Here is a 27,253-nt window from a genome sequence, read left to right as displayed (position 1 = left end):
GATAGGCCTCAACATGCCTGTGCGTATCTGTTTAATTTTACTGAAACCGTGAGAGTGACAAAAAGCAGCCCCTGTCGCTTTGATTTTGAAGGCCGCATCAACAAACCGGATGTAATTGCTTTTTATGCGTGGCTTGAGGAAGCTTGATGAAGATGGATACTTCAGTTATGTTGCTTAAAAAAATATAGACATAGGCATACTATATATTATTTATTTATAGTTACGTGACAGCATCTTGACAGTACCTAGAATATTAATTTGCTTCATGCAACTGAAAAAAACTTTAATCAATGTCAGGGGTAAATGGCTAATTAGTTAAACAAAACATAGCATAGCAACAGTATTTTATCAGTGCTATTTACATAAATAACAAGGCCATGTGTCTGACTTTGGCTATATCTAAATTATATAGATTGATAAGCCTATGTTGAACTAAAATGTGATGCCATGTTGCAGATACATAGAATTAGACCAGTCCTTAAAAACAGTTGTAAAACAGAATGCAGGCTCAAATAGTCTTTCGTCAATTTGGTCAAACATAGCTATCTACTTAGAATAGATCATAAAAGCAATGATGATTATCAAGTTAAATGATTTGGAGGAATTTTAAATTTAGTTGTGTAATATGTGTGTATGCAGTTGTGTGTGTTCTTCTCTTAGCCAGGATCACGTCTGTGACACACATTCCCATCATGCAATGCTCCTTGGTCATTTTGTCCAATATATTTTGCATCCCACTCTGCAGATCAAACATCGACAGCATGCTGAGCTATACTGGATCTGAGGATAAAAGTCCTGTCCTCCTGCCAACAGAGGAGGCGGTTGTCCAGCTGTTCCTCAGCTTGCTTCAGGTCAGCCATGACACTGGATGTTGCATTATGTCATCATCCTGTTGAGCGATGTGGGAGGTCCTGCACTCTTCATTGCCTTTTTATCTACTTTTTTTCTTCTGCCTTCTACTGCTGAGAGTATCCTCAGCAGGTCCTTAGTAAAACATGGAAACAGCAGGATGTATTACTTTCTGTTGCTGTTCCCTAACATTAAATCACTCTTTATAGAGATAATTTGATTATTGGTATCTTTTCTTTTTGAATTGCTATTGTGATGTTCTGCTTTTTGTTTTCCCTCAAGATTATTTTCCTTGTGGTTTTTTGTAATGTTATTGTAATTTGTGGTGTATTGTTGGGCTGAGCTTTAAGACTTAACTTGCATGTGGTAAATTTGCTGCAGATCTTTCCTAAGGAATATTTTCTTGGGTGCAATTCCTAAAATGCCGTTGCCGAGCTGTAAATGTTTAAGCCTTCCTAAATGCCTTAGGCAATATTTTTTAGAGCATGGAAAACACTATTAGTACGTATTTCTCTCCCATTACCGGAATCTTCAGGTGGTTATTATGTGAAATAAAAAATGCTCAAATCCTTACAGTAAGTAAAAGTAAAATATCCATAACAACTAACACTACTTTGTTCAAATTAGAATTTAAATTCAGTACACAAGTAGCCAATCTTTAAAACGTACATAACAAATGCTGATTGGCCCTTTTCATTTTGTTATAATAAATATGCATATTATTTTATTGTTCTATTATTACTTTATAGTTCAAAGGTCTTTTCTGCTCAGGAAATAGTTACAACTTAGATTATTCACACTGGACAATCATACAGAGTGGATCAGAAAACACAGTGCCTTCCCTCCTTTCTATACCTCCTGCATCTACGACATTACTGTGTGGTGTAGGCCTGTGTGGTGTAGGCGAGAATGACATTTACATGTGAGATATGCCGGCACTGTTTACAGTTGTCACATACTTGTGATAAGCAAACTGCAAGCAGGGAAAGTTCTCTGAGAGATCTACACCAAATTGTTCCGTAAACTTCCATCAGAATGATCAGTGTTCTGTTTCCATCAGGGTTTTTTCATTCACTCAGACCTATTTTTTTTTAGAGAATCTGGGTTATTTTCTGTGTACTGGCACAATGTTCCATGTTTATGATAGCTTCTGTAATACAATGTGAATGGTTCAAAGTAATTAACGTAATACGAGCGCCCTAATTCAGCTTATTGTGATTGTACTGACTGTGTAATTTTTTAACTTTTGACATAATATAGAAATTAGACCTTTTCCTGGAGAGGGGATCAGGATAGATAGATAGATAGAAAGATAGATCGATAGATGGATGAAGTTCACTAATGTAAATAAGAAAAAAACGTGAAAATCTAACATAACGTTTTTAATTGTACAAAATCTTTTTCGTATTATTGTTATTAATTTAGTGTACATCAGGTTTATTCTGAAAATATTAAGATTCTCAGGATTCAGGTATAGTACAGTATAATAGTTAGACTGGTCATCTTACTGAAAAAAATTGAAGAAAATGGGAAGATGAAAAATTCTATGTGTAAATACATTTCAAAGTAAAGTCCAAAAGTACAGCCTAATAATGAGATTGACCAAGATGATGTTTGACACCTCCATCATATATGTTAACATAATATGTTACATTAGAGAACTCCTCCTCGGCTCCTCGAAACTCAAGGACAGAGTAACTGTTCCACTGCCAAAGCTCACTCTTGGCTTATTCCTTCCTGAAGTCGGGTTGCAGTCATTGCCGTTGGTCTTGAGGCTAATGGATGAGGAAGGAGTCGAGGCGGAAGATTCACCAATGCTGCCTGACCTTTTTCTCGTAGCTGTATTATGTTTCAGTGTAGCTTTGGCAGCCACTTTGAAAGCGTGGGCTGCTGTGCTGCATCGGACTTCCTCGATGGTGTTCCTGGAGGGTTTAAAGAGGATGATGTAGACCTTGTTGAAGAAGATACAGGCCAGCAACCCAAAGCTAGATGCTAGAATAGCAATGACCTCCACAGCTGAAACAAACTTTCCGTATGTACTAAAGTACGCAGGGATAAAAGAGATCCAAACAATAAAGAATATGAGCATGCTGAAAGTGATAAATTTGGCCTCTGTGAAGTTTTCTGGAAGTTTCCGTGATTTGAATGCAAAGAAGAAACATATAGCTGCCAGGAGGCATGTGTAGCCAATGAGAAACCCAAGAGCCATTACAGAGCCCTCATTGCAGGTGATAAAAATGATCTCATCAATGTCGTGATTCCTGTAGCTGGAAGGAGGGGCGTTGTAAAGCCAGACCACACATATCATGACTTGGACAAATGTGCACAGAAACACCAACAGAAACTGCAGGTTTAATCCCCACCATTTACGATGGAGACTTGTGGGGATCTTGGCTTCAAATACCAAAAGTACTCTGTTGGTTTTCACGAGGATGCAGGAGATACAGAGAACAAAACTGATCCCAAAGGCAGGTTGGCGTAAGCGACACGTCCAATCCTGTGGCTCTCCGATGAAGACGAGTGAGCTGGAAAAGCAACAGATGAGTGAGAACAGGAGGACGTAGGACAGTTCTCGGTTTGTGGCCTTCACTATTGGGGTGTTGCAAAATCGGACAAAGACTCCCATCACAAAAGCTGTCAGGACAACACCCAGCACTGCGCAAATGGCCAAAGCTATCCCGAATGGTTCTGTCCAGGAGAGAAACTCAATTTCCTTCAGAAAGCAGAATGTGTGGTTCCCATTGGACCAAGAGTTATTTGGACACTTGGTGCAAACACTGGCATCTGTATATAGATATATAAAAAATATGTGTTAGAAGGGCAACATTAGCCAGGTGTAATATTAGTAGATTTGATATTGTGAATATTGGGCATCTTGATACCTTTATGGTTACTGTACTCTCCATCTGAGCACTCAGTGCATTCAAAGCAACATGTGGGCATGCTGTCTATGATCCCCTTTCTTGTACCAGGTTCACAGTCTTCACTGCAATTAGAGAATGGCACCTATGAGATAGAAACAGACAAAACAGTTGCATGAGAAAGAGCATGACATTTTATGGTTATAATATGTTAAAATGTGATTGGCGTGAGAATGAGTTTGGGAAATGGTGAACTATTTTAAGGTCATTTTATGCTTTTACTACCAAGTCAAAAGTAGAAAAACAACAGGAAGTCAGGAGCAAGATGGGTAATGAGTAGCAAGGAACGACCGTCGGATTACACCAGGGACCTTGGTGTTCATAGTCGGCACCTTAAGACTACAAAGAGTTCTCCTAAACTCTTTTGCATTCAGACTGAGTTATAAATACAATATGACAATTAAGTGGAAAGTTTAAATATTCACGAACATTGAAAATTGACAGATGCAATTTTGAAATGAAACAATATGTTGTTAATAGTGAAAATTGGGTTTAAAGAAAACACCAGTTCTGTGCAGACTGTTATGATATATGTTTTTTGCTTTGTTTTATGTTCTATTCTTATCTGGTGTTTTGGTTTAATGTCTTGTCTCCTTGTGATTGTGTTATTTTCTGTCTTGTCTTGTCTTGTATATGTTCTGAATGTTCTGGTTGTCTGTGCTGCCCTGTCTAGTTTTATTTCCTGTGTTTTCCCGCCCCTGTGATTGCCTAATGTTGTTCACCTGTTTCCCAGCCCCTGTGTCCCCTGCCTACCCTGTGTATTTAGTCTTTGTCTTCCCCGTGTCTCTTGTCAGGTCTTTGTGTTTGGTTTGTCTGTTCCTGTCGGCTTGTCAGCGTTTGGACTCTTCCCTGTAATCTTTATTTCCCTGTGAAATTTTCCCTGTCTCTGTGCTCTTGTTTTTGTTTTCCAGTTTTTGGTCCTCCTTTTTGGATTTTTTGGACTTGTGTTAATCTCTGTGTTTGTGTCCTTAATTCCCTGGAGCTTGATACAGACTGCACATTTAAAAGTTAGGACATGTTTGTACTATAAGCTACATTTTACGGAACAGTCACTGGGGCCTCAGTTTATGACATATATTTCATAACTTTTACAACAGTTAATCTCTAGAATCTAAACAATCAATGAATCAGTGTTGGCAGTACATGAGTACTGGATATATCAATGGAGTTAATTGATAATGCACATTTTGAATCAATGATTTAAAAAAATGTAGATTGTTGGACTTTGTAATGACAAAGTAAAAAACATAATAAGCGGCTTCTGGAACATAACGATAGATTGCGTACTCTTTAAAATATTGATTTATACATGTATTAGAAGAACAAAATATCCAAGAGATTGCAAGATGATTGATACAATGTAGCCCATGTCCCAGAAGCAACTTAAAGCTGCACTGAACAATTGGTCAAATCACCATATATAGCACATAGTAGTGGTGAAAAACCCAGAGAATTTTCAGACAACTCTGCCATTCCCTTCCTCCGCTCTACAAAGGGTTTTAGCATTTTTCTTATCATTGTTTTGGTTTTATGGCTCTCACACTTATTGTTTGGTTCACTCTCACTACTCTTATCAACTTGTTTGCAGCAGTTATAAAATACTATGACCCTGCCAAGACAGCCAAAGTTAGCAACTAGCAATTAATATAAGTTAATAGTTGATTAAAATGTTTGCCAAAACCATTCGACAAGGTGATATGCATTAAGTTGTATTTAAAGCTAGTTCTGCTGCCCCCAAGTGGACAAGAAAATCCAATTGATGCAGCAGTAATGCAAATAGAAGTTGCATGGTGAGCCCAAGGGCCACAATCATTTTAACCATAAATTTAAAGGGGAATGGGGCCCTGCAGGGATTGGAATGATGTACATTTCCTTCCTTGCAAGGATTACCTGCTTATAATTCTGAGTAGATTGTGCCAGGAAACTGAAAAATGCATCAAATAACAGGGGGAAAAACTGAAAACATCTTCTACAGAACAGTTTGACTGACCTCAGAACTGTATCCATTCCACAAAATCTTTGTCTTGTCAATAAACAGTTTGGCTCCTCTCTTGATGTGCATGTTGTAGTATCCGACCTCCTCAAACACCACAGAGCCATGCTCAGCAGACCTGTGCCAGTTTATAATGGTGTAGTTTGCTGCCATGTCTGCGTTCTCATCAAAGTGCATCTTTTCCCCCATACTGTTGGTGTAGTTCAAATGTCTGAGCTGCTTCAGTACCTGCGACACGAACATACATATGGGTGATTCAAGCTAGCAAATGATAAGGTATTTCATAACTTTCTTTTGGGGTAAATGTGCAACATTGTACCTGCCATGCTTCCATTTTCTTTATATCTGCACAGGAATTGTTGGCAAAGAGTCCATGTCCAGGTGTGCAGGTGATGATGTCTTGCAGGGCCTGTGCAATAGAATAAACTGCAACATACACATTATAGGAGATACGAAGGTGTGTATAGTCCAGGTACGGAGTCTCAACACTCGTGATGTCTTCCTCACCAGTACACAAAGGCCTGAAACTAGTGCTGCCATTCTCGCTTTCACGCTGTCTCGGACTGTCTTCCAGATAACAGTTAAAGGTTTCTTCCCAAAACTCCCTGACAAATTCATTATGACTGTCTCTCTTTGGTTGGACCTTTTGTAGGAACTCTCTAAAGCCAGATACACGCCCTGCCTTCAAAGCGACGCCGATTGTACCTGCCACAACATCAAGATATTCTGGTTTAGCAATGAGAGAAGAGCTAGCCCACGCTTCACTGGCTAACCAGATACGATCTGTGATGTTTCTCCTCACCATCTCTTTGATTAAAGGCTCAATATCTGGGCCGCTGGCAAATACAACAATGACTTTTGCTGTTGAGTTCTCAATCCTGTCAGCCAGCGCTTGGATTTCATGATCCTCAAAGTATTGAGAAATAAGCTCATTAAGGTGAATGCAGATGTCTCGCTCTTCCATCTCCTTCTCAAACTTTTCGATTCCCGGGCGGCCATAGTCGTCATCTGAGGCAACAGCAATGACCCAGTTCCACTCAAAGTACTCAATGATGTCTGCCATGGCCGTGGCCTGGTACTCATCGGTTGGAATGGTTCTCATGAAGGACTTGTACTGTTTCCTGTTGCTCAGTAGGCGACTAGAAGAGGCATAGCTGATCTGAAAGGATAAAGATTTAAGGGAATCTATCAGATTTTTATTGTTTCTTGCTTTATTGTCTTTATTTAATATAAAGTTTTTTTTCATTTTGTTGATAAAACACGTTATCTTACAGGTTTCCTGTAAAATGTGCAAATTTATTTTTAGGTACACATCACTTTTAGGATACAGGGTTGCCATGTGATATTTGCTCAGTTGTAAGTCCACGAGTGTTGATGTGGTACCGATACTGTTCAGGTACTTACCTGAGGAATATAAAAAAGACCCAGTAGGTTTGCAACTGCTGTGGAGACTGCTGATCCAGCTGCTCCTACGACTGCAATGGTTGCTGGGATGTGATCAGTGCAATTACAAAATTCATCTAAATTCAGGGAGTCAATCTTATTTTGGGCGACAAAACTAAGCGTAGCCTCCAGGGCTTTTGACACTGCATTGCATGTGTCAAAGATCCTGTAGCCAAGGGTGATGTTGGGCAGGAAAGTACTGCTGTTGTTAATCTCATCAATCGCAAAAATCATGGCCTGTAGCCAACGGAAACCTCGGAAATTGAACCTGTAAGTGCAAAGAAGGTAGTGATTTAGACAAGTTGAGCACACTCCTTCAATCAAATCATATAAACCAGTCTCAAAATATTACCTGACACACTGTGTGGATTCGGGCCGAGCTGCGAGGTCTTGGTCTTTTGATGCAACACCAAAGTGTATGGGAAAAAGACCTCCAAGCAAAATATCACCAGTCATCTGTGCCAACTGATGGGGCCCATAGGTTGAAATCACAACACTGGACCCCAACACTGTCAGGTAATACAGAACCAGTTTCATATTTCTCATCTTTCTAATGGATAGTATTATTCTTTACAACTCCACAGAGTGAAGGTATTCTCAGCAGTATCTTCAGCCAGTGAACTGCCTGCTGCTCTGTTTTTTGTTATTCATGTTTGTACTGAGAAGATTCTCTGACTGTAGAAAAAAGGAAAAAAACAACAACATTATGCTTTTGTAGCCAAATGGGCCAAAACCGCATCCCATATTCAGTATGATGTTTAATCAAAATAAACATGTACAAAGGGAAACTTAGTTTTGGTGGAAAATGAATCAGCAGCAGGGAGATGCATCTTCTGGATAATTCGACAACATACAGCATAAACATTGTTCTTGTGCTTTGTGGAAAGCTCACGTTCCCACATGCACAGGGACAAAGGGTGAGAATGGTGCACAAGCCAACATGACCTAAGGCTATTATTACCTACTCTACCAGCAGGACTACGCAGTTACTTACGTTTTATGACTTTGGATACGCTTTTTTTTTAACAGTTGCCTACTTTAGTAATGTTTCTAAAAAGAGATGATTTTTTAAATTCTACACCTTAGTACCACTGCAGACATGCTGCTTCAAACATCCATCTGTACCAAAATAGATTCTGGATTTACTTGGGTGAAGTCACACTCTAATGATCCTTCTTCCTGCAAGCGCTCGGCCTCATGCTGTGGCCGGTGAACATGGTCGCCATGGAGAGAAGCCTACTGCAACTGGCCATTACTGCTGGAAAAATGCTGGGGCAGAGCTGTGATAATGAAGTAACTAAGAGCCACTGTTAACCATTATTTAGAGAAGTAAGCATAACTGTACAAAATCTACTTTTGTTTCCTTTTGCCGTTATTTTTGATGAAAAACGTGTTAGTAAAATATTTAATTTCTAACAAATGTATTTTAGAACATAATCAGGTAATTATCCAATGTACAATGTTAGTATCCCATGTCTTTCAAGTCTTCTTTTTGTAAATAACAATAAAAAAGCCAAAATTACAACTGAAGTGATAAAAATAGATTAGAGCACATTGATGTCTTCTTGCAAAGCAAGATCAACAAAGTAATTTATCGTAATATTATCATTTGTTTAACCAATTCTTCATAAAAAATAAAAAAAGTAAGCGTACTCTAGCTGAATTCCGTAAAACAGTTCTTTGGTGCATTTTGACTCCAAAAGTAAAACAATGACAACATTACACATGGAAAACAACACAGAGTCAAACTTACCGTCTGAACTTCTGAGTGTGTGATTTAAATAAAGTTGCAATAGTTTATTTGCAGGTATACGCAGCTTTTAAGGCCTTTTGCCAAAAATTTCCAAGGTGCTGAATGTTCTCACTGGAGAATGGTGTGAGCTTCTGAACCTCTTTGTGTAGATGAATCATTAACAGGGAGAGGGGTAGTCCATTTCCTTCAGCTAATGAAGTCTTACAGTTTAGTTCCTCTTAAACTAAAACCTGACAGAGATCTAAAAACTAATCTACTATTAGTACGCCATTACAGGAACACAATCACGCACACTAGCTACTTTGAGTGACAAAGAACATAGAACATGATATAAAGGAGACGTGTGAAGGTTATGTTTGTCTACAGCCTTCATTGACAGTTATTTTAAGTTGTGTAACTGGATTTCTGTATCTGTATTACTACAAGTATTATACATGAATAAAATGTACTTTTCAAGCAAAACATGTTTTCTTCTTTTTCCGAATGGAAAAACTAATATGCAAACATGTTTCTCGGTGCTATTGGCACCTTCACATTCATATGTCATCCTCATGTGATTGATATTAAGTGATCCGTTTTTTAGGCAGATTTAATATTTTATTTTGCGTTTTCCAGAAGAGCTGCAGCTCGACCCCTGGAAGCAGTGGATTGCACAATTATGTTCCTCAAACAATTAGTTGCTTCCTTATGCTCTATTAAACAGGTCTTCAATTTGTTGCTAAGCATATGTCTCCGGTTAAAAAAAAAATCAGTTTACAACATGTTGACTTATCTGTGACACAACCCGACGCTGTTTCCATGAGACATATAAAAAGTATAGATAAAAAAGTATTTACTCTTAAGTTACTAAATAGTTTGTTATTAGTTTTTAATCATCTTCACAGCTGGAAGAAAGTCATCTCCCGCACCAGCAGTAATTAAATAATGAAAAACCATAACATACAGACCTCAACATTGCAGGAGATTCAGAAATGCTATAACGTTTTCAGAAGATGCATTAGCAGAGCTGGATACACTGCCCTCATGTGGAGGATGAGGCCAATGATCAAACACAAGCAATGACTAGAAAGGAGCTTGTGATTACACCAACCCCAAATCTTTTTAGTGGCGTAAAGTGTGTGTGTGTGTGTGGAGGGGGAGAGGCCCTCTTTACTACTTTATTCTCCCTTTCATCTAGCGCCCTTGCTCGGACCACACCCATCTTCAAACTCTGCCTTAATTTCAATCTCAACCTATGATCTCAACTACACACCTGTAAAGTTTCGTGAATTCATCTTGCAGGGCTGTAAAGCTATCTTGGTGACAAAACATGGCCACAGGCAGACAGACTGAATTATAAACTACAGTAGGTGTCTCCAGTGTCACATTTTGCCGTGATGATACACACACACACACACACACACACACAAACACACACACACACACACACACACACACACACACACACACACACAGTTAAAAACAACTTCAGCGTTGCTGTCACGGCTGATGACCATTTTGCAATGCATTCACACCAGCTGCCACGCTAAATCTCATTCCCTACTTCCTAACCCCCCCACTTCCGGTCCTATTGCTCAGAAATAGCGTTCTGTCTTTTTCAGAAATTGCACATACTTCTGAAATGTAACATAATGTGTCAAAAATGTTGAGCAGCGTAGAGTTCACAGTGAATGGCTTTATCCTCAAAAGTAGTGTGTGTAGTCTGGGACAAATCAAAACGCAGTCACGCTGCAGCATTCCATTGATAAGGTAAGGATTTCTTTCTAATAAGAATTACTATATCATCTTCTGATGTGATCTATGTGTTAGATACAATAATAAATAAATACAATTTTGAAATGCAATGTTATCTAGTCAGTGATGAATCAGTGATACATTATGTAAACAGGCAAAAAAGCAGTCATGAAGCTACCTATTTAAATTTCTTTAATTGAGTTTCATAAACACAGGCCTATGCAGTAAATAACCCAATGATGACATACAAAGTGATTACCATCAATGAGGACTGTCTGACAATGACTAGTAAAACTTGTCACTTGTATTCAACATTTTTCATCTTCACTCTTGTTATTGTGAGTGCCTTTAGCTTACTGAAGCCAATGTACGAGGTCAGATTATTTCTTAGTAACTGCTAGGCTGAAAAACTTCCTGCGTTATAGCAATTTAACAGCACAAACAGTTAAATTCTATTGTGTTGCTGGGAAAATGTACTCATGTAAATGCAATACGTTTTTTGTGTATCTTAAACTTGTACAGTTTCAAACTATTGGAGCATTTGTTGAAATCAAGTTTTCTGCAATGCAGTTCGGGAAACAATGGACGATAATGGGATTAATGCTGCAGATTAGAATAACTTTATAAATGAGTTTATTTGAGTCCAATATTTTTAATTGGGGAATTTGTTTTGGAAACGTACGTATTTAATCATTTCTAGAGGAAATGTTACTGATGTTGTGTGTTATTTTCAAGATAGCAAACTGTATACTAAATGTTTATGTAAAATCACAAACCACTATTTTTAAACCACTGTCTGCGGCTGTGTCAGCTATTTTTGTGTTGCTTTGGTTTGAGAAACCAATGAAACAAAATGTCTTGATTAATAGGATGTCTGGTGCAAAGATACTGCTATTCCTGCAGAGCCTGTCACGTAGGAAACCTTTGGAGCCTGAAGGTGAGGTGTCCAACTTTCGGCGATGCCTGACCACCTTAGACCTGTTGGCCCTGGGGGTCGGCAGCACACTGGGGGCCGGTGTGTACGTGCTGTCGGGAGAAGTGGCCAGAGCTGTGGCCGGGCCGAGTATCATTATCGCTTTTCTTATAGCAGCAGTGGCCTCCATATTTGCGGGACTTTGCTATGCTGAATTTGGAGCTCGTGTTCCTAAGACTGGCTCTGCCTACCTCTACAGCTATGTGACAGTGGGAGAGATATGGGCTTTTATCACCGGCTGGAACTTGTTGCTGTCTTATGTCATAGGTAAAGTTAGTGCCACACTTAATACATTTACTGTTGGCCATGGGTGTTTAATAGTCCTCTTGGAAAACTTATCTTTAGTGAATACCTCTGTTCAAATGTGTCTTTGTTTTGAATCAAAATCTCAAATAAAACATTGAATGTTTATGGCTGCTCATAACACTGCTGACCCTACCATTTACCGTTCTACCATTTTATGAGTTTCTGTTAATCTACCTATGGTCACCCATTGTTTTTGAATGTTTTACTGTTTAAAGGGACGTCAAGTGTTGCCAGAGCATGGAGTGGGACCTTTGATGATCTCATTGGAAATGTCATTGCTAACTCTCTGGGCAAACAGGCTGCGATGAACTTACCTGGCTTAGCTCCATACCCAGACTTCTTTGCAGCTGGTCTTATAATGCTCTTAGCAGGCAAGTTTCACAATCTAAATCCCTGTGACTTGTAAATGTAAGAATGTGTTCCCGTTATTCATGTGTGGAAAAATGTAGCAAAGAAACGGTAGACAATAACAACTAATAGCATAGCCCAATGCTAATTAAATTTCTTTTTATAACCAAGGTTCCATTGTATTCATAGTCATGATCAACTTTATGTTTTCTATCTGTTTCCTTTCTAGGGATTCTTGCATTTGGTGTTAAAGAGTCAGCTATTGTAAATAAGGTTTTTACAGCAGTTAACATCCTGGTGTTGCTGTTCGTTATCCTATCTGGAGTCATAAAGGGGGACATCAACAACTGGTACATTGGTGAAGATTCTCTCCTAGATGGATATGAGTATGGGTTCTTGTTTTTTTATTATTAATAAAAATAAGTCTTTTTGCACCATCATGTAATGTCTCAATTCAAATAGTATTACTAATGTTATGCTTTGCAGTATTGTACATTAACAGTATTTTTCAAGCTTCTATTGTTGACCTTTCTTGAAATATGTAGTTTTCATTCAGTTTGTCAATTGTTGTTGAATGACAAAGCATCAACATGTATACTCTTTACAGAAACTACACATCGCTGAATGACACCTCCATATATGGCAGTGGAGGATTTTTCCCTTTTGGCTTTGAGGGAACATTAGCAGGAGCAGCCACATGCTTTTATGCATTTGTTGGATTTGACTGCATTGCCACAACAGGTAAATTAATTTACATAGATGCAGTATGCATAGCACAATGTAAAAAAAGACAATAAGTCCCTATACCACAATAATGTGTTTTTGGTTAGGAGAGGAGGTTCAAAACCCTCAGAAGTCGATCCCACTTGGCATTGTGGCTTCCCTCCTCATCTGCTTCCTGGCGTACTTTGGTGTGTCTGCAGCCCTGACTCTTATGATGCCATACTATTTGCTCAGTGTTAACAGCCCATTGCCTGCGGCCTTTACATACATCGGTTGGGGCCCTGCAAAATATGTAGTGGCTGTGGGATCCCTCTGTGCACTGTCAACAAGGTATGAAACACAATGTTCCATTTACAAACCCAACTCAACTCTGCAAATCAAAGGCCAATCAATCATTAATTGGATTAACCTTAATTTCATTTCCAATTTCTAGGATAGTTTAATTCTCATTTTCCTTGACTAACATGTGGAGTAAAGTACATCCTGTAAGTGAAGATGACTGGAATTAATGTTACAGATTAAAACAGAAGTAAATAACATGAATAACAAAATGGTTATTGATAAGTTATTTGTGTTTTTTTCCCCACAGCCTTCTGGGATCAATGTTCCCGATGCCCCGTGTCCTCTTTGCCATGGCCAGGGATGGACTTCTCTTCAGACCTCTCAGTAAAATGAGTGACAGACAAAGTCCTGTTACAGCAACCCTAGCTTCAGGGGTTGTAGCAGGTAAACCTGCCAGTACAAGTCATACTAATTTGAAGTATTTTCTCTGTATTTTTCTGGAATATTTTAGTCAGTTCATCTTTTGTTTTGACCTCAAGTGTTCATGTTTTTGTCTAAATGTATTTATTAAAATATAGGCCTACTGGGTTTATGTAAATTAACCTTGTCATTATTATTCATGTTTTTTTTAGCTATCATGGCGTTATTGTTTGACCTGAAGGCGCTGGTTGACATGATGTCAATTGGAACCCTTTTTGCCTACACACTAGTTGCGATATGTATCCTCATATTAAGGTATGATTCATCAGAAGTATTCACAACATAAAAACGTGTATAGTATTTTACTCTTATTGTTGTAATTTTGTAAAAACATATTAACTATGTGTGTGAATAAGGATTCATAGGCTAATAGACTATGATAAACTGCCATTGTATGAGCTGGCTGACCCGGTGCAGTTTTAACATTAGGAATGCATTTTTTCTTCCCTTAACTGATAATGACAAAAGATCATTAAATTAGATGACATTGGCCGGATGTCTGTACTACCTGTACTACAAACAGGGATTCAAAGGAATTGATCTGAACCAGCAAAGACAGTGCAGCAAGAATAAAACTGAACGCCGTTTACGTCACAGCTAATCAATATCACGCTTGGTTGCATTTATTTACATTTCCTCTTTCACAGGTACCAACTAGACCTCAGCGAAGATCCAAGTTTCGATAAACCAGAACCCTTTACAGTTACTGGAGTAGTATATCCTTCTTCACAGGCAACTTTAAGGACATCGAAAAATGTTTCTGTTTTAACAGTTTGTATTAGTAAGTGATCAACTTCATCCCTAAATGTGATACTGCATTTAGATGATTTCCATTGTAAGTATTCATTTGACTTTAATTGTTCTCCTCAGTCTTTTTAGCTATCATCCTAAGCCTCGTCATATCTGGGGCTCTAGGCTCGCTGCAGGCCCTCGAGTGGTGGAGTATACTTTGTGTCTCTATCATCGTACTGATGCTGGTCCTCGTTACCCTGATCATCTGGAGACAACCACAGAATACAACCAAAGCAGCTTTCATGGTAGGCCTCACCTTTCTTAAATGCACATGTAATTATATCCTTTTTTATATCCTTATTTTAGCAAGTGAAGCATCACTGAAGTAGTCAACTTTGATTACTATTTCATAATATCTTTGCTATTACTGTCATAATGTTTCTGATCTTTCACATGCAGGTTCCTTTAGTGCCATTACTTCCTATTTTCAGCACCTTTGTCAATGTCTATCTTATGATTCAACTTGGATCAGACACATGGATCCGCTACGCAGTGTGGATGGCAGTAGGTATGTGAGAGTTATCACTATAAAATACACATTTTCATTTAAGCAAAATGTGCAAAAGCATCATATATATAAACAAAATGACCATAGGTGATGTAAATTTTGATAGGTTTTTTGAATAGGTGATATATATTTTTTTTCAGGTTTAATCATCTATTTCTGCTATGGTGTTCAGCACAGTGTGCAGAAACAAAGGCTCCAAAATTCCCAGAACCACGTCAGTATTCACAGCTTTATGGAGCAACATTGTGAACCTGGACAAGACTTTAACAGCTAAACAATGTGACATGAAAAGCATTCAGTGGGCAAATCATCAAGCAAAGCTAAACGCTTTAATTTCAATAAAGCCAGTGGCCAGTATGCAGGAGCAAGTTATTAATAATAATAAGTACAGTCACAACCTCTGACCTCTTTTTGTATCCTATTCTGTGAAATTAAATGTCCGGGAAAGGTTTTTTGGTGCGTTGTTGTTTGGTGATAGATTTATTTTGTCATAATTGAAACGTTTAAATAACTAAGATATTGCAGTGAACCACATAAATCACACTGGCATTATCCCATGCTTCATGCAATATTTTATTTTAATTTTACAATTTCAGTTATTGACACTGATACATCGCAGACTAGAGTGTGTATGATTTTACAAAGAATATAACAATGCTCGATGGTTGTGTCACTAATGAGGCATCTCTCTTATAGCCAGGACTTTGTGCCAAAATACAGCATTAAGATCAAATATTGGAGGTAAATGCTGTAAATAAATATAGCTCTTGCGATGTGTAATTACTAATTTTGTAATCAATATACCACATGTCACATTACTCACAATTGCTTAACATTTATGCAGTTAAGCTGTTTCATATTTTCATTTATAATGTACAGTATTATAGTGGCAGGGATTTCTTTTGTTGAGTTTCTTGACTGTTTGTCCACTGCACCCAATTCCTAATGTAGCCTAATGATCTGGTATTAAACCAGTGTTCAATGTATTTGTATCACTTTCTATTATCATGTAAAATCAACAAAAAAAAATTGTGTGTGCACGAGAAATAAACATGACATTTTTAATGTTGGGATAAGCAATGTTGAGATGGCTGCAGCCTGGAGACCTCCCGTCTCATGCCTCCCGTCCATAGACTGTATATTGTATAATATTGTATAAGCAAATTGCTCCTGAATATGAATACAAATTGATTACCTATTTTATTACTTATTTTGTTGGTAACCGTTGTTGTATAATCACAATATTACACTTGAGGAGGCCTCAGTGGTGCGCCTTTTGGACGAACGTATTCCCTCTCATAAAGGTAAAAAATGGCTTAGACAAATGTCAATGTTAAACACTGTAGTTTTAAACGGGATATTACCTTGAGTTTACAGACACTCTGCTGATTGAGTATCACCTGTGACCTGAGCCGAGACACACCCACCAAACGAGAGAAAACATGTCTCAAATACAGATTTAATATTTGAACCAGAGAGGGTATTATTATTATTATTATTAATTAATAATAAAGTCTATGGAATGAACGTGTCCCGTCTCTCTCTCTCTCTCTCTCTCTCTCTCTCTCTCTCTCTCTCTCTCTCTCTCTCTCTCTCTCTCTCTCTCTATCTCTCTCGCTCTCGCTCTCTCTCCTTTGGGGTCGAAGATCCAGCTGTTTCACTTATCGCTCCCTCTATAGGCTTGGAGAACTTCCGTTGTGTAATCTGTGTGCAGTGTTTTTTTGTTTATCTGCTCTTCTTTTTTGCATCGCTTCTGTATTTGCAGCGCGTTTGTGTAGTTGGTTGTGTTGTGTGTATTTGCAGAGCGTTTGCTAAATGCTGCGCATACGTTTTGTTTAATTAATGAAGTTGTTTTCTTAATTTGCTGGTGTTTTGTCCATTTGCATGTGTTTTCTTAAATTGCAGGGCGTTTGCCCCCTGTCGGCCACCGTAAAAAACAGTGATTACACTTACAATCTATTTTAGCCTGCATCTTCCTTTTGTAAAGTTTAAATTGTTCCACGTTTGACCGAAGCTTCATTAAATACTAGCAGCCATAAAATAAATGTACTATTTTTTCAGTATCACTGTAGCAAAAGCTAAATTTGGCATTAATCTCTGTGTATTTTAATACGTGAAAATTGGATGTTTAGCCATTCATAATGATACTTCAAGCCAGCTCCTTTACTTTGTTATTTAAACGGGGAAAGCATTTTACCATTGCAACTCTGAAAGTAAATGATTCAAAAAATTCCCTCTTGTAACCTTTTTGTTTGTTTTTTTACATTTAGGACTTTCAAAGCCATTCCTTCGGCTTTGAGAGGTCGACGCTGTGCTACGTAGGATGCTTCAAACGTTACGTCACTGTCTTTAGCCAATCAGTGACTCGCTCTGCAGGGGAAGCGCGTTGTTCAAAAACCAAACGCATACGGGGAAAATTACTCAGCTGACGCCGCTTCGAAGTCGGAATGAAGGAATAGTTTTAGTTAACTTTGATACAGATTTAGCCCAATATCTTCGTTTTTTGTTAATTACTTGGCAATCTTCTCAATAAGTTAAATAAATTAAATTTGGCGCTCATCGCACTTTTGAGGTAAGTTAACTTAATCCTTGGACCCTTTGATGCTACCAACAGTAGCGTTAGCTAAGTCACGATACAGGTGTTGTTACAAATGTTTATCTAACGTCATAGATATGTATGACCTAACGTAACATAATACAAAGGTTCTTGTTAGTTTGGTGGGAGTGACCACAAGATTTATAAAATGTCCAACACCGCTTCCCGTGCACCTTCAAACCTTAGCTAGCTAGCTAATTTACGTAACGCTAATGTTAACGTTAAACCTACTCTCACGCACTCACCTCGTGTTGGCGGAAACGGGTTTTTATAAAAATTCAGGTTTGCTAGTATGAACGATAATGAGCTGTATTTGTAAAGTTGACCTAGCTGTGATAACTTGCACTGCCAGGATAGTTGAATAGTCTCTATTTAATCTCTAACTGAGGCCCAATTAACTTAGCCAGGTAACGTTGATTAAAATAAGAGAGTAACGTTTAGCTAGATGAGTTATATGCATAAACGTTGTCATTGTTAACGTGAACTTTTAGCTACTTCAAAAACGTAACTTCTTGGCTATGTAATTTGTAAAAACGTTTATACCAGCCGTGCAACATGTTCGACGTGTGTTTCTGCAGGCAATTGCTTTTAGTGATGCCATTTTTCTGCACCAATACTAAAGTTGTCAGGTCAGGTGACAGCCTTAAAAAAACATTTCCAGTTTGACTAGTGTTGGACTACTTTGCTTGTTGGGCAAAGCAGGCTTCAACCAGTTTCTGTGCATTTGCTCACCTTGTCTTACGACACACCCTTATTTTAATTACGTAATCGTCTCATAACATTGAGGCGTTGAGCATTCTGTAGTGATGGCCTAATTGTAGGCACATCGTTGAAAAAGCGTGAGAGTACATTACATTTAGCTGACTCTTTTATCCAAAGCGACTCTGGAGCAGTGTCATGCTCAGGGACACATTGGTTGATGTCCCGCAGCGGGAATTGAAACCGGATTTCCCACATGATGTGTCATATGAATACTGCGCCATAACCACCCCAGTAGTTGAGACAGGTGCTATTGAGCACTAAAATCTGTTAATTTATTCATTTATCCATATTAAATCCTGATTCATGCAACTATTGTATGTAATGACATAATAGAGGGTGGCTTTTATATGCATTTCCTGGCAAACAGCCAGGTTTGAAATGCGTTGCATGTACTTCATACTTGGAATTACTTCATACTAGGGCTGCACAATTAATCGCAATTTTATCGAAATCATAAAATGGAGTGCTGCAATATCCAAATCGCAGAGATGGGGAGGGGGGCATTGTCCTCGGCCTACAAATTATGTCCTACAGACTAAATGGGGGAAAAAAAATCTGTTTGGTATAGATCCTCGCAAATGTCACACTAGAAATCATTTTTTTGATTTTAATTTTTTCAATGAGAATAACGATGCAAAATTACCCTCCCCTACAATATTGTGAATCATATCGCAAAGAAAAAAAAAGATAATTTCTTCATATCATGTGGCCCTACTTCATACTCATTTAAAATGTATGTTTTTGTAACAGGTACGCATGGCGCTGTCTTTGTCCTCCCCGTCGGTATGCCCCTATGATGAGGATGAGGAAATGGCTGTGTTTGAGTCTACGGCAGCAGAGCATGGAGGCCTGTCCAGACCACGTCTGCCTGAGATCTCTGTCATTTCCCCCGGCCTGAACACCCGGCCATCCATTACAGAACCGGTGAGAGTTGATACGAGTATGCTAGTAATGTTTTCCAACATATCCTGTGGAATTTATATGATAAATACATGGTGAATGGACATAATTTTTTTACATTGACTTGTCTTCTCCTTTTATAATTTAAATCCTATATCGGCAACAAAACCTTAAAGAGGCTTTTAATTTGTATCTCTAGAAACTAGCAGTGAAATCTGCAGCTGTGAAACAAGGTAGCTGTGATGAAGGGAACACAGAGAGGGTGAAGGTTTTTCTGCGCATCCGGCCACTTGCTGAGGCTGACAATGTTAGGGGAGAAGAAGCGGTAAGACTTTAATTCTGTGGTTAGATATTTTTTTGCATTTATTGCTTTTAGTGCACCTGTACTCTGTGCTTAAGGTTCACTCTTCTTTTAGGGTTGTGTGGCTGTCCAAGATGAAGAGACTCTGCTGCTCAAAGCTCCAAAAGAATCCCAGAACATGAGGACCGCAGAGAGGGGCATCACCCAGAGCATGCACAAGTTCAGTTTCTCGAAGGTAGGAGGGCAAACATGTGCATCATGTTAAAGAACGTTGTTGTTTATTTTACAAGGGCTAAAAGTATTGCTGGTTAAAATGGGCTAATGATTGTGCATAGCAACAAATGCCGGCATAAACAGTGATGAACCTGGAGTAAAACATGAATTAATAGTCTCTATTAAAAAAAGAGCGACACATTCTGATGTTTTCTCATCCCCCGTCTTTCCTAGATCTTCGGGCCAGAGACCACACAGCAACAGTTTTATGAGTGCACGATGAAAAAGATGGTCAAAGATGTGCTTCAAGGAGAAAACCGACTTCTCTACACTTACGGTGTCACCAATTCTGGAAAGACTTACACTATTCAGGGTGAGATTGGACACATCAGTATAAAGCCTAGATCTGATTGTGATGTTAGTGTTTGCAGCTCTTTAGAATGGTTGTTGAATCTGATGTAGCATTCAACACACTGGTCAGGGAAATACTTAAAATGCGAATCCTTAAGTCTCAAACTTTGATCTGCAGGCACTGGTCGAGAGGCAGGCCTCATACCCCGGGCTTTAGCGTCTCTGTTCAGGAAACTGCAGGGCCGTCTCTATAGTGCCATGGACCTGAAGCCGATGATGTATCACGATGTGAGGCAGCTCGACTCCGGAGAGGTCAGGGTGGAGGAAATCCGCAGAAACTCTCTGCTTAAAGAGGTAAACATAAGACATTTTGCTCCCAATTATTTGTCAATAATGTACTTTTTAAATATTTCTGTCATTTTGTAGAATGTTACTTATCCTGAACTTATGGCGTGGACAATAATTCCATTAAGTTCACTGTCAACCAACCTGTTTAAATCATTATCTATCTATCTATCTATCTATCTATCTATCTCTTCCTTCTCCTTATTATGTTGGGTGATCTGAGTAACTACACTACTCCTAAAGAATTTGTCTACTTGCATCCGGATATGAGCTGAGCAGTACTCTTTGTTTGCTACAGGATGACTTTCCGGCTTCTCGTCGAGGTGCCACCACTACATTCTGGGACAGCGGCATTGGAGGACTCTCCGCTTCAAGTAACCTTGCCACCCAGCTGGACGGTGAGGAGGACATCAGTACATTCCAAATGGAGACAAAATGGGCAAAATTTTATTAAACTTTTTTTTATATATAGATATAAATATATGGATTTAAATTACTTAATTGTCCACCTTAGTGGAAATTGGTCTTTGGCTTGTCCCAAGTACATCAAAGGTACATACAATAAAACAGAATTATACAGTACACAATTGTGCAAGAAGGCAGGTAGCAGCAAATAAGGTATATAAATGATAAGAGAGAGCACATCTTATATTGTTCCCTGATGTCATTCTGTGTTCAATGCCTGAATGGCAAAGGGTTGTACGAAAAAAAAAATACATATACCTACACACAGTATGTATATAAAAATGTTCCTGGGCAACTGCTATTACTGGGACTGGAGGTATGTTTAATAGCATACAGTAGGAAATGGGGATATGATATTGTTGGCCTGCAAAAATAAATTTCTATTTGTCCTATTCATACTTCCTGAATTTAAACATACCACCGTTTTACATTAAAATCATTACAGCAAGAGTGAAAGACATTATGAACTGATCTCTCTCTTTCTTTTTCTTGGTGTGTGTGTAGACACCGACAGTGTTTGCCTGGAGCCTGACAGCCTTTCACACAGTGGAGGAGATCTGGAGGAAGGGGTGCAGTTTTCTATCTGGGTGTCCTTCTACGAGATCTACAATGAGTTCCTGTATGACCTACTGGATGCTTCGCCCTGCCTGCAGCCCAGAAAAAGGGTTACACTGCGGCTTAGTGACGACAAGCAGGGCAACCCATATGTGAAAGGTAACACTTACTCATGCACAGAAATAAGGTTTATAAAACTGCTGTATTATGTATCAGTTTGAAGCTCAAACCCAGTATGCAGCTTCTCTTGTCTGATGTACCGTACGTTACACTTAATTAAACAGGAAATTATGTTAAACTGTACCCTGCTTCTTTCATTTTCTCCCTACTCCTTCTGCACTGTACCTGCAGTCTTTTCATGTGCTAATTTGATGTGAGTGCAACAACACGTGAAATTGTGAAAACACAAGTATGTTTGCTTTGTTATAATATTGTCATGGATACTTTAAAATACGTTTTGTAGGACACACAACATGTGTTGTAATTCTTTTGTTGCTGCTTTTCATGTTGCAGTATGTTCATTGTTATTTTTCGCTTCTTCCTCTTGTCATATCAGACCTCGCCTGGATCCAGGTCCGCAGTGCAGAGGAAGCTTGGAGGATTCTGAGGGCTGGACGTCGTAACCAGAGCTTCGCCAGCACTCACCTCAACCACAACTCCAGCCGTAGGTAGGAACACTTTAAACTTTTGCAATATTTTGATTAATTTTTAACATGCTACGTGTTTGACACTCACTTTTTGCCCTCTCTGGTCATAATTTTATCACCTCCTCAGCCACAGCATTTTCTCCATTCGCGTCCTGCACGTCCGCCCAGATCCCGTCCAGGCCACGCACATCAGCGAGTAAGTTAACCTTTTGTTCCCCACTCTAAATTTCAGCTTTGGTTAATATAGATATTTTGAGTTTGCAAGTGCAATAAAACAGTACCGTGTCATCCACTTTCTCCTTTTTAGACTGACTGTGTGTGATCTGGCTGGGTCTGAACGCTGTAAAGAGCAGCGTAATGGTGAGAGGATGAAGGAGGCCAACAACATCAACACCTCTCTTTTAACACTGGGACGCTGTATTGCTGCTTTGAGACACAACCAGAACAACAAGTACGTGTTTAACTGTAATTTGGAAAGAAGTTATGTTGTGGTGGTGTAGTAAATTTGAAAAATGTAACTCCTCTAGAATTGGATTCTGTTCCCCAATATTAATATTGTTCCATATTATTTGAAGCATGTTTACCATGTGCTTCACATATTAGACATACATTTTCTCATAAGATATTGGTATGAGCTGTTTGAGAAAGAAATGTTAAAAAAAATAATGATAATAATAATTTTGAACACCTCCACAGAACGCGACCCCCTCAAGTGGTGCCCTTCAGGGACAGTAAGCTAACCCGGGTCCTGCAGGGTTTCTTCTGTGGTCAGGGAACCTCCAGCATGGTGGTCAACATCAACCCGTGTGCCTCCATCTACGACGAGACCCTCCAAGCCCTCAAATTCTCAGCTATTGCTACTCAAGTAAATATTAACAGTCTGGTGCTATGTAACTTCTGTGATTTTTAGAGACAGATTTAGTCTTGCATGTGGGGATCAGACCACAGAGAAATAAAACTTCCTTCATGTAATTTCAGCTGGTCCATGGCCCGTCCACAAAGACCAGAGTGGCCTACATCTTGTCCCTGCTGCGTGAGCCGACAGCAAATGGTAACGAAAGCACAGTGATGGAAGACGAAGAGGATGAGAGTGATGTTGAAGATGGAGATATCAGTATGTTAAATACTGAGGTAACAGCCTATGCTATTATATACAAGAGTTAAATAATTATTTCACAACTCCTTCCATTTACCAATTTTCTTTACTTTGAAAAACCTACTCCTCTATAAAGTCACCATGAAATGTCGCCATTTAAGGCTATCAACTGGAGTGTTTTGCATATTTTGATGAACACATAAATAACTAAAACCAATTTATTTGGATCGTAAATTCCTCAAAAAAACGACACTTGTCCAGTTGTCCTAAAAGCTGATTGTGCTTTATCAAGTCTTTACTGCAGGCCATTGATGTCCTGAAGAGAGAGGTGCAGCGCCAGCGGGAAGAGAAAGAGGTCCTTGAGGCAAATGTGAGAGAGCAGGTGGTCTCTGAGATGATGGAGGTCATCTCTGGGATGCAGGATGGCTTCAGGTGTGTCTGCTTTGTTTGGATCAAATGTTTCTAACATGCCTTTTAAAGACGGAAAGATGTAACATTAAAATGATGAGGATCATGCTTGAATTTAAAATGAATCCAGTGTTGTCTTCCTCCCTACAGTGAGACCATGGTGGCAGAAAGGGCTTTAATTGAAGAGAGGTACGAAGACAAGATAACAAACTTGCAAAAACATTTAAAGAAATTCTACAGCCAGGAGCTGAAGGTGAGAGCTAAATCATCATTAAGTTTGCACTATTGTAGGCAGTGTCTGTCCCCAGTCAGTCCCTGGCAGGGGTTTCAGTACACACATACTAACTAAATTAGATCTTTTCCCAAGTGCAATGAGTATTCACAATGGATTTATATTTGTAATCCTGTTCAGTATATCAACATTTTTCACTTATTGTTATATTTCCATGCTTTCTTTTAGGAGCGTGATCAGGAGATTGAAGCTCTGTCTGCTGCCCTGGAAAAAAGCAAGGCAGGGGATTCGGTCCTGCATGGAGACTTTGAAGGGCCTCGGCGGTCTCAGCGCCTCGCTACTCAGGCAGAATTTGGCAGTCTGCAAGTGGAGCTCGACCAGTGTCGCGCTGAGCTGCTCACCAAGACACAAGGTGACAGAAACTCCGCTCCAACAACGTGTTCGTGTTAGGATATTGTTGATGGTGTTTGACTGTCTTGTTCTCCTTGCCTGTGCAGAGCTGACAAAGCTGAAGATGCAGCTGGAAGTCCCAGGTCCTACAGGCACCCACACTGGTGCTGCAGACCGCAAGCTGGAAGAAGGCCAACGGGTCAGTAACCACTGTATCATATTGTTTTGCTGCACGTGAGTCTCTTTGCCCTCAGAAATGCTAAAATTCAGATTTTATTTTTTCTAACAGAACCTGCGCCAACTGCGCCTGGATTTGCAGCGGCTCGGTGTGGACCTGCAGTCTGGTGAACGAGCCTGCTGTCGCAACACGGGAGGGGAGAGGCTGCGGCAGGCACTAACAGCTGCAGATGAGACACTAGCCAAACAGGTACGATTCATATTATTTGATAAACTTAGGTTTTCTATAAATCATTTAAAAGTATGCTTGGCCGTCCAAAAACATTCAAATAAGACAATTGGTTTAAAATTCTGCACCAACAACGAATGTCATGATTTAGAAAGCTCATTCATTTTAATAATGCAGCACTGAAGTTAAGCTTTTTTATTTTGTTGGTGATAGTTTTGTCAGTTTATGTAATTCAACTTACTGCAGACATCAACTAAATTTATCCAATAAAGGTTTAATTTATCATTTGTAGTTGGAAGACCAGTTTCAAACTGCAAACAACTAAATGTTTTGCTCTCTACCACAGCTGCAGCAGCTGAAGCTCAGCTGAAAAAGTACTGAACCAAATCAAGACTTTAAAATACTGTTATCCCTGTAAGCACCTCTGCATGTACAATATAAGTTAGGAATTTTATAACCCTCTTTTCATTTTAAGGCTGATTATGGGTTCTCTAACTTTTTGGAGAAGCAGTGATGGTTGTTATCATTATTATATCATCTCAAAGCAGGATCTGTTTAAATTGCAATTCCTAATTTAAAAACCTTTTTTTCTTTCCCTCTACTCTCTTCACTAACTATCTCGATGCACAGCCAGCTTTTAAACTAACATCTAATCTAAAAGAAATCTAGGTTTCTAACATCTGCACCAGGTGATTACTGTGCAAAAGCATGTTGAAACGTTTGTTTTGGCTCACATTCTTCTCTCTTACACCAAAAACACACCAAGCAGCTGCCAAGTGCATTGAGCAGCCATGCAATGTCTTGTTTTCGGTAGTATATTATTGTGGCACACATAATGACAGAAATTAAAGGATACGGGACGCAGACAAATGTAATTATTGCGAAGAGCCGCAGTTTGGTGTGTTTTTGGCGTTACCCCCCCCCCCCCCTATCCCTCACTTCCCCATCCTGTGGTCTTGTCTAACCCTGTTGACTGAATTCTTCTTAGGACCAGATCCTAGTGGACCTCCAGAATGGCCTGATGCTTGTAAAGGCTGACTTAAGGCGGAAAGCGGAGACCCTGTCCCAGACACAGGCCTTCCAGCCCCCGCTCCCCCCCCCAAGCTCCGTTGCCTCCAGCACACCAGGCTCCTGCAAAAAAAGGGGTTGTGGGGTCGCTGCACCAAGCGACACTGAGAACCGCCCTCCACAAAAACGGCCCTTTTTCACATCTCTGTTCCCGACGCGTACCCCAACACGTAAAAACACTCGTGAAGAAGCAAATGTGACCCCTTACTCACGGATCTTGCGGTCTCGCCAGCAGTCTCCACCTCCCAGCCCTGTCCCCACCCCTCGTAGTCTGAGGGGGAAGTACTAAGTGTTTTGAAGCATCTATCCTCTTTAATATTATGCACAAAAAAAGTTTTATTTGCTGGTAACTTTATAGTATTTTTTATATTACTTTGTATATATTCACTTTTTTTGCAGTGCAGTTAACTCACTGTTGTCATGCCATACACAGTGGCTTGCATAATTTTACACACCCATGCTATAGTTGATTACAAAGAGGAGGAATGAAAAAAAAAAACATATTTTGGAAATTGGTCTTAAAGCCTTTAATTAAACAAATACAGGAATAAAGGAAAATATAACCTTTTAAGGACATCAATTTTCTTTGTGAATGGATAATGTATTGTAAATGTAAATGTTCTACCTTAAAATACAGGGGGCGTAAGTAGACTGGCATATTTTTATTTTTAAAGGCCAGTTATTTCATGGATCCAGGATACTATGCTTTCTGATAAAATTCCCTTGGCCTTTTGGAATTAAAATAACCCCCCCCCATCTTCACATACCCTTCACCATAACTAGAGATTGGCATGGTGTTATTTCAGTCAGCTTAATAGCTAGTTTGATTTGCATTGAGAGATGATCTTATGAAGAGTTCCCCATGCTGAACTGTAGTTATTGTGAAGGGTATGGGATAGGGGGGGGGGGGGGGGGTATTTTAATTCCAAAGGCCAAGGGAACTTTATCAGAAAGCATAGTATCCTGGATCCATGAAATAACTGGCCTTTAAAAATACAAATGTGCCTGCTTCTATGAGAATTTAACATAGGGGTGTGTATACTTATGCCGCTGTATTTTAAGGAGGAACATTTATTTATTTACAATACATTACTCATTCACAAACAAAAGTGGTGTCCTTTTAAAAGGTTGGATTTTCCTAAATCTTTTGAAACAAGGCATTAAGATCAATTTTCAAAAGATGTTCTTTTTATTCCTCTTTTTAAATCAACTTTAGCATGGGTGTGTAAACTTATGTAAGCCACTGTACATGGAGCTTGTTCCCGCCGGTAAAACAGTTATGCTTTAAAGGGTAGGTAGTACTAAGGGCATTGAGTTGATCTTAAGCAGTAACGCTGATCAGTGGCCAACAGCTATGGTCGGTATGGTAAGAATTGTGCATGTGCAATAGTGCAGTCTGGTAAGTTCAGAAAA

The 27,253-nt window shown here is 39.2% G+C and overlaps 3 protein-coding genes across 8 annotated transcripts; 2 read left to right on the top strand and 1 right to left on the bottom strand.

Annotated features, from left to right (window-relative positions):
- The first annotated feature begins 606 nt into the window (after positions 1–606).
- On the top strand, positions 607–27,218 carry kif20a (kinesin family member 20A). Of its 6 annotated transcripts, XM_034890944.1 has the most exons (22): positions 607–618; positions 7,732–7,736; positions 17,657–17,677; positions 19,214–19,387; positions 19,563–19,688; positions 19,780–19,899; positions 20,112–20,250; positions 20,407–20,582; positions 20,872–20,971; positions 21,543–21,752; positions 22,150–22,261; positions 22,368–22,436; positions 22,548–22,691; positions 22,937–23,105; positions 23,219–23,371; positions 23,629–23,768; positions 23,895–23,997; positions 24,205–24,388; positions 24,474–24,565; positions 24,656–24,793; positions 25,761–26,272; positions 27,096–27,218. In XM_034890944.1, the coding sequence occupies exons 4-21, from the start codon at positions 19,220–19,222 to the stop codon at positions 26,127–26,129; spliced, it is 2,712 nt and encodes a 903-aa protein (XP_034746835.1). In that variant the 5' UTR covers positions 607–618; positions 7,732–7,736; positions 17,657–17,677; positions 19,214–19,219; the 3' UTR covers positions 26,130–26,272; positions 27,096–27,218. The 6 variants fall into 6 exon arrangements, with proteins under 6 accessions (XP_034746835.1, XP_034746834.1, XP_034746838.1 ...); XM_034890943.1 differs by lacking the exons at positions 607–618; positions 7,732–7,736 and having other exon boundaries at positions 17,474–17,677; XM_034890947.1 differs by lacking the exons at positions 607–618; positions 7,732–7,736; positions 27,096–27,218 and adding an exon at positions 25,125–25,186 and having other exon boundaries at positions 17,474–17,677; positions 25,761–25,849.
- casr (calcium-sensing receptor) lies at positions 2,270–7,877 on the bottom strand. The gene is made up of 6 exons (XM_034890942.1): positions 7,559–7,877; positions 7,168–7,474; positions 6,083–6,922; positions 5,761–5,991; positions 3,732–3,855; positions 2,270–3,633 (listed from the first exon to the last, which is right to left on the bottom strand). The coding sequence occupies exons 1-6, from the start codon at positions 7,750–7,752 to the stop codon at positions 2,498–2,500; spliced, it is 2,832 nt and encodes a 943-aa protein (XP_034746833.1). The 5' UTR covers positions 7,753–7,877; the 3' UTR covers positions 2,270–2,497.
- On the top strand, positions 10,465–16,224 carry zgc:175280 (cationic amino acid transporter 2 family protein). Its single transcript, XM_034890956.1, has 12 exons — positions 10,465–10,708; positions 11,563–11,933; positions 12,188–12,343; positions 12,550–12,706; positions 12,928–13,061; positions 13,151–13,373; positions 13,633–13,769; positions 13,958–14,060; positions 14,453–14,586; positions 14,676–14,842; positions 14,997–15,105; positions 15,246–16,224. The coding sequence occupies exons 1-12, from the start codon at positions 10,602–10,604 to the stop codon at positions 15,377–15,379; spliced, it is 1,932 nt and encodes a 643-aa protein (XP_034746847.1). The 5' UTR covers positions 10,465–10,601; the 3' UTR covers positions 15,380–16,224.
- Positions 27,219–27,253: the final 35 nt, after the last annotated feature.

This window comes from Etheostoma cragini, chromosome 13 (assembly GCF_013103735.1).
Source record: "Etheostoma cragini isolate CJK2018 chromosome 13, CSU_Ecrag_1.0, whole genome shotgun sequence".
NCBI classification, from domain to species: domain Eukaryota; kingdom Metazoa; phylum Chordata; class Actinopteri; order Perciformes; family Percidae; genus Etheostoma; species Etheostoma cragini.
Note: the sequence above shows the minus strand (reverse complement) of the source record. Positions and strands in the feature narration are given on the sequence as shown.

Coding starts and splice junctions, on each gene's coding strand:
- casr (XM_034890942.1), bottom strand. CDS start 7,752: ATGAGAAATATGAAACTGGTTCTGTATTACCTGACAGTGTTGGGGTCC. Junction 7,475..7,558: donor GAATCCACACAGTGTGTCAG/GTAATATTTTGA, acceptor TTGCACTTACAG/GTTCAATTTCCGAGGTTTCC. Junction 3,634..3,731: donor AGAGTACAGTAACCATAAAG/GTATCAAGATGC, acceptor ATCTATATACAG/ATGCCAGTGTTTGCACCAAG.
- kif20a (XM_034890944.1), top strand. CDS start 19,220: ATGGCGCTGTCTTTGTCCTCCCCGTCGGTATGCCCCTATGATGAGGAT. Junction 23,769..23,894: donor GGGATGCAGGATGGCTTCAG/GTGTGTCTGCTT, acceptor TCCTCCCTACAG/TGAGACCATGGTGGCAGAAA. Junction 24,389..24,473: donor GCTGCTCACCAAGACACAAG/GTGACAGAAACT, acceptor TTGCCTGTGCAG/AGCTGACAAAGCTGAAGATG.
- zgc:175280 (XM_034890956.1), top strand. CDS start 10,602: ATGTTGAGCAGCGTAGAGTTCACAGTGAATGGCTTTATCCTCAAAAGT. Junction 12,344..12,549: donor TCTTATAATGCTCTTAGCAG/GCAAGTTTCACA, acceptor TTTCCTTTCTAG/GGATTCTTGCATTTGGTGTT. Junction 15,106..15,245: donor CGCAGTGTGGATGGCAGTAG/GTATGTGAGAGT, acceptor ATTTTTTTTCAG/GTTTAATCATCTATTTCTGC.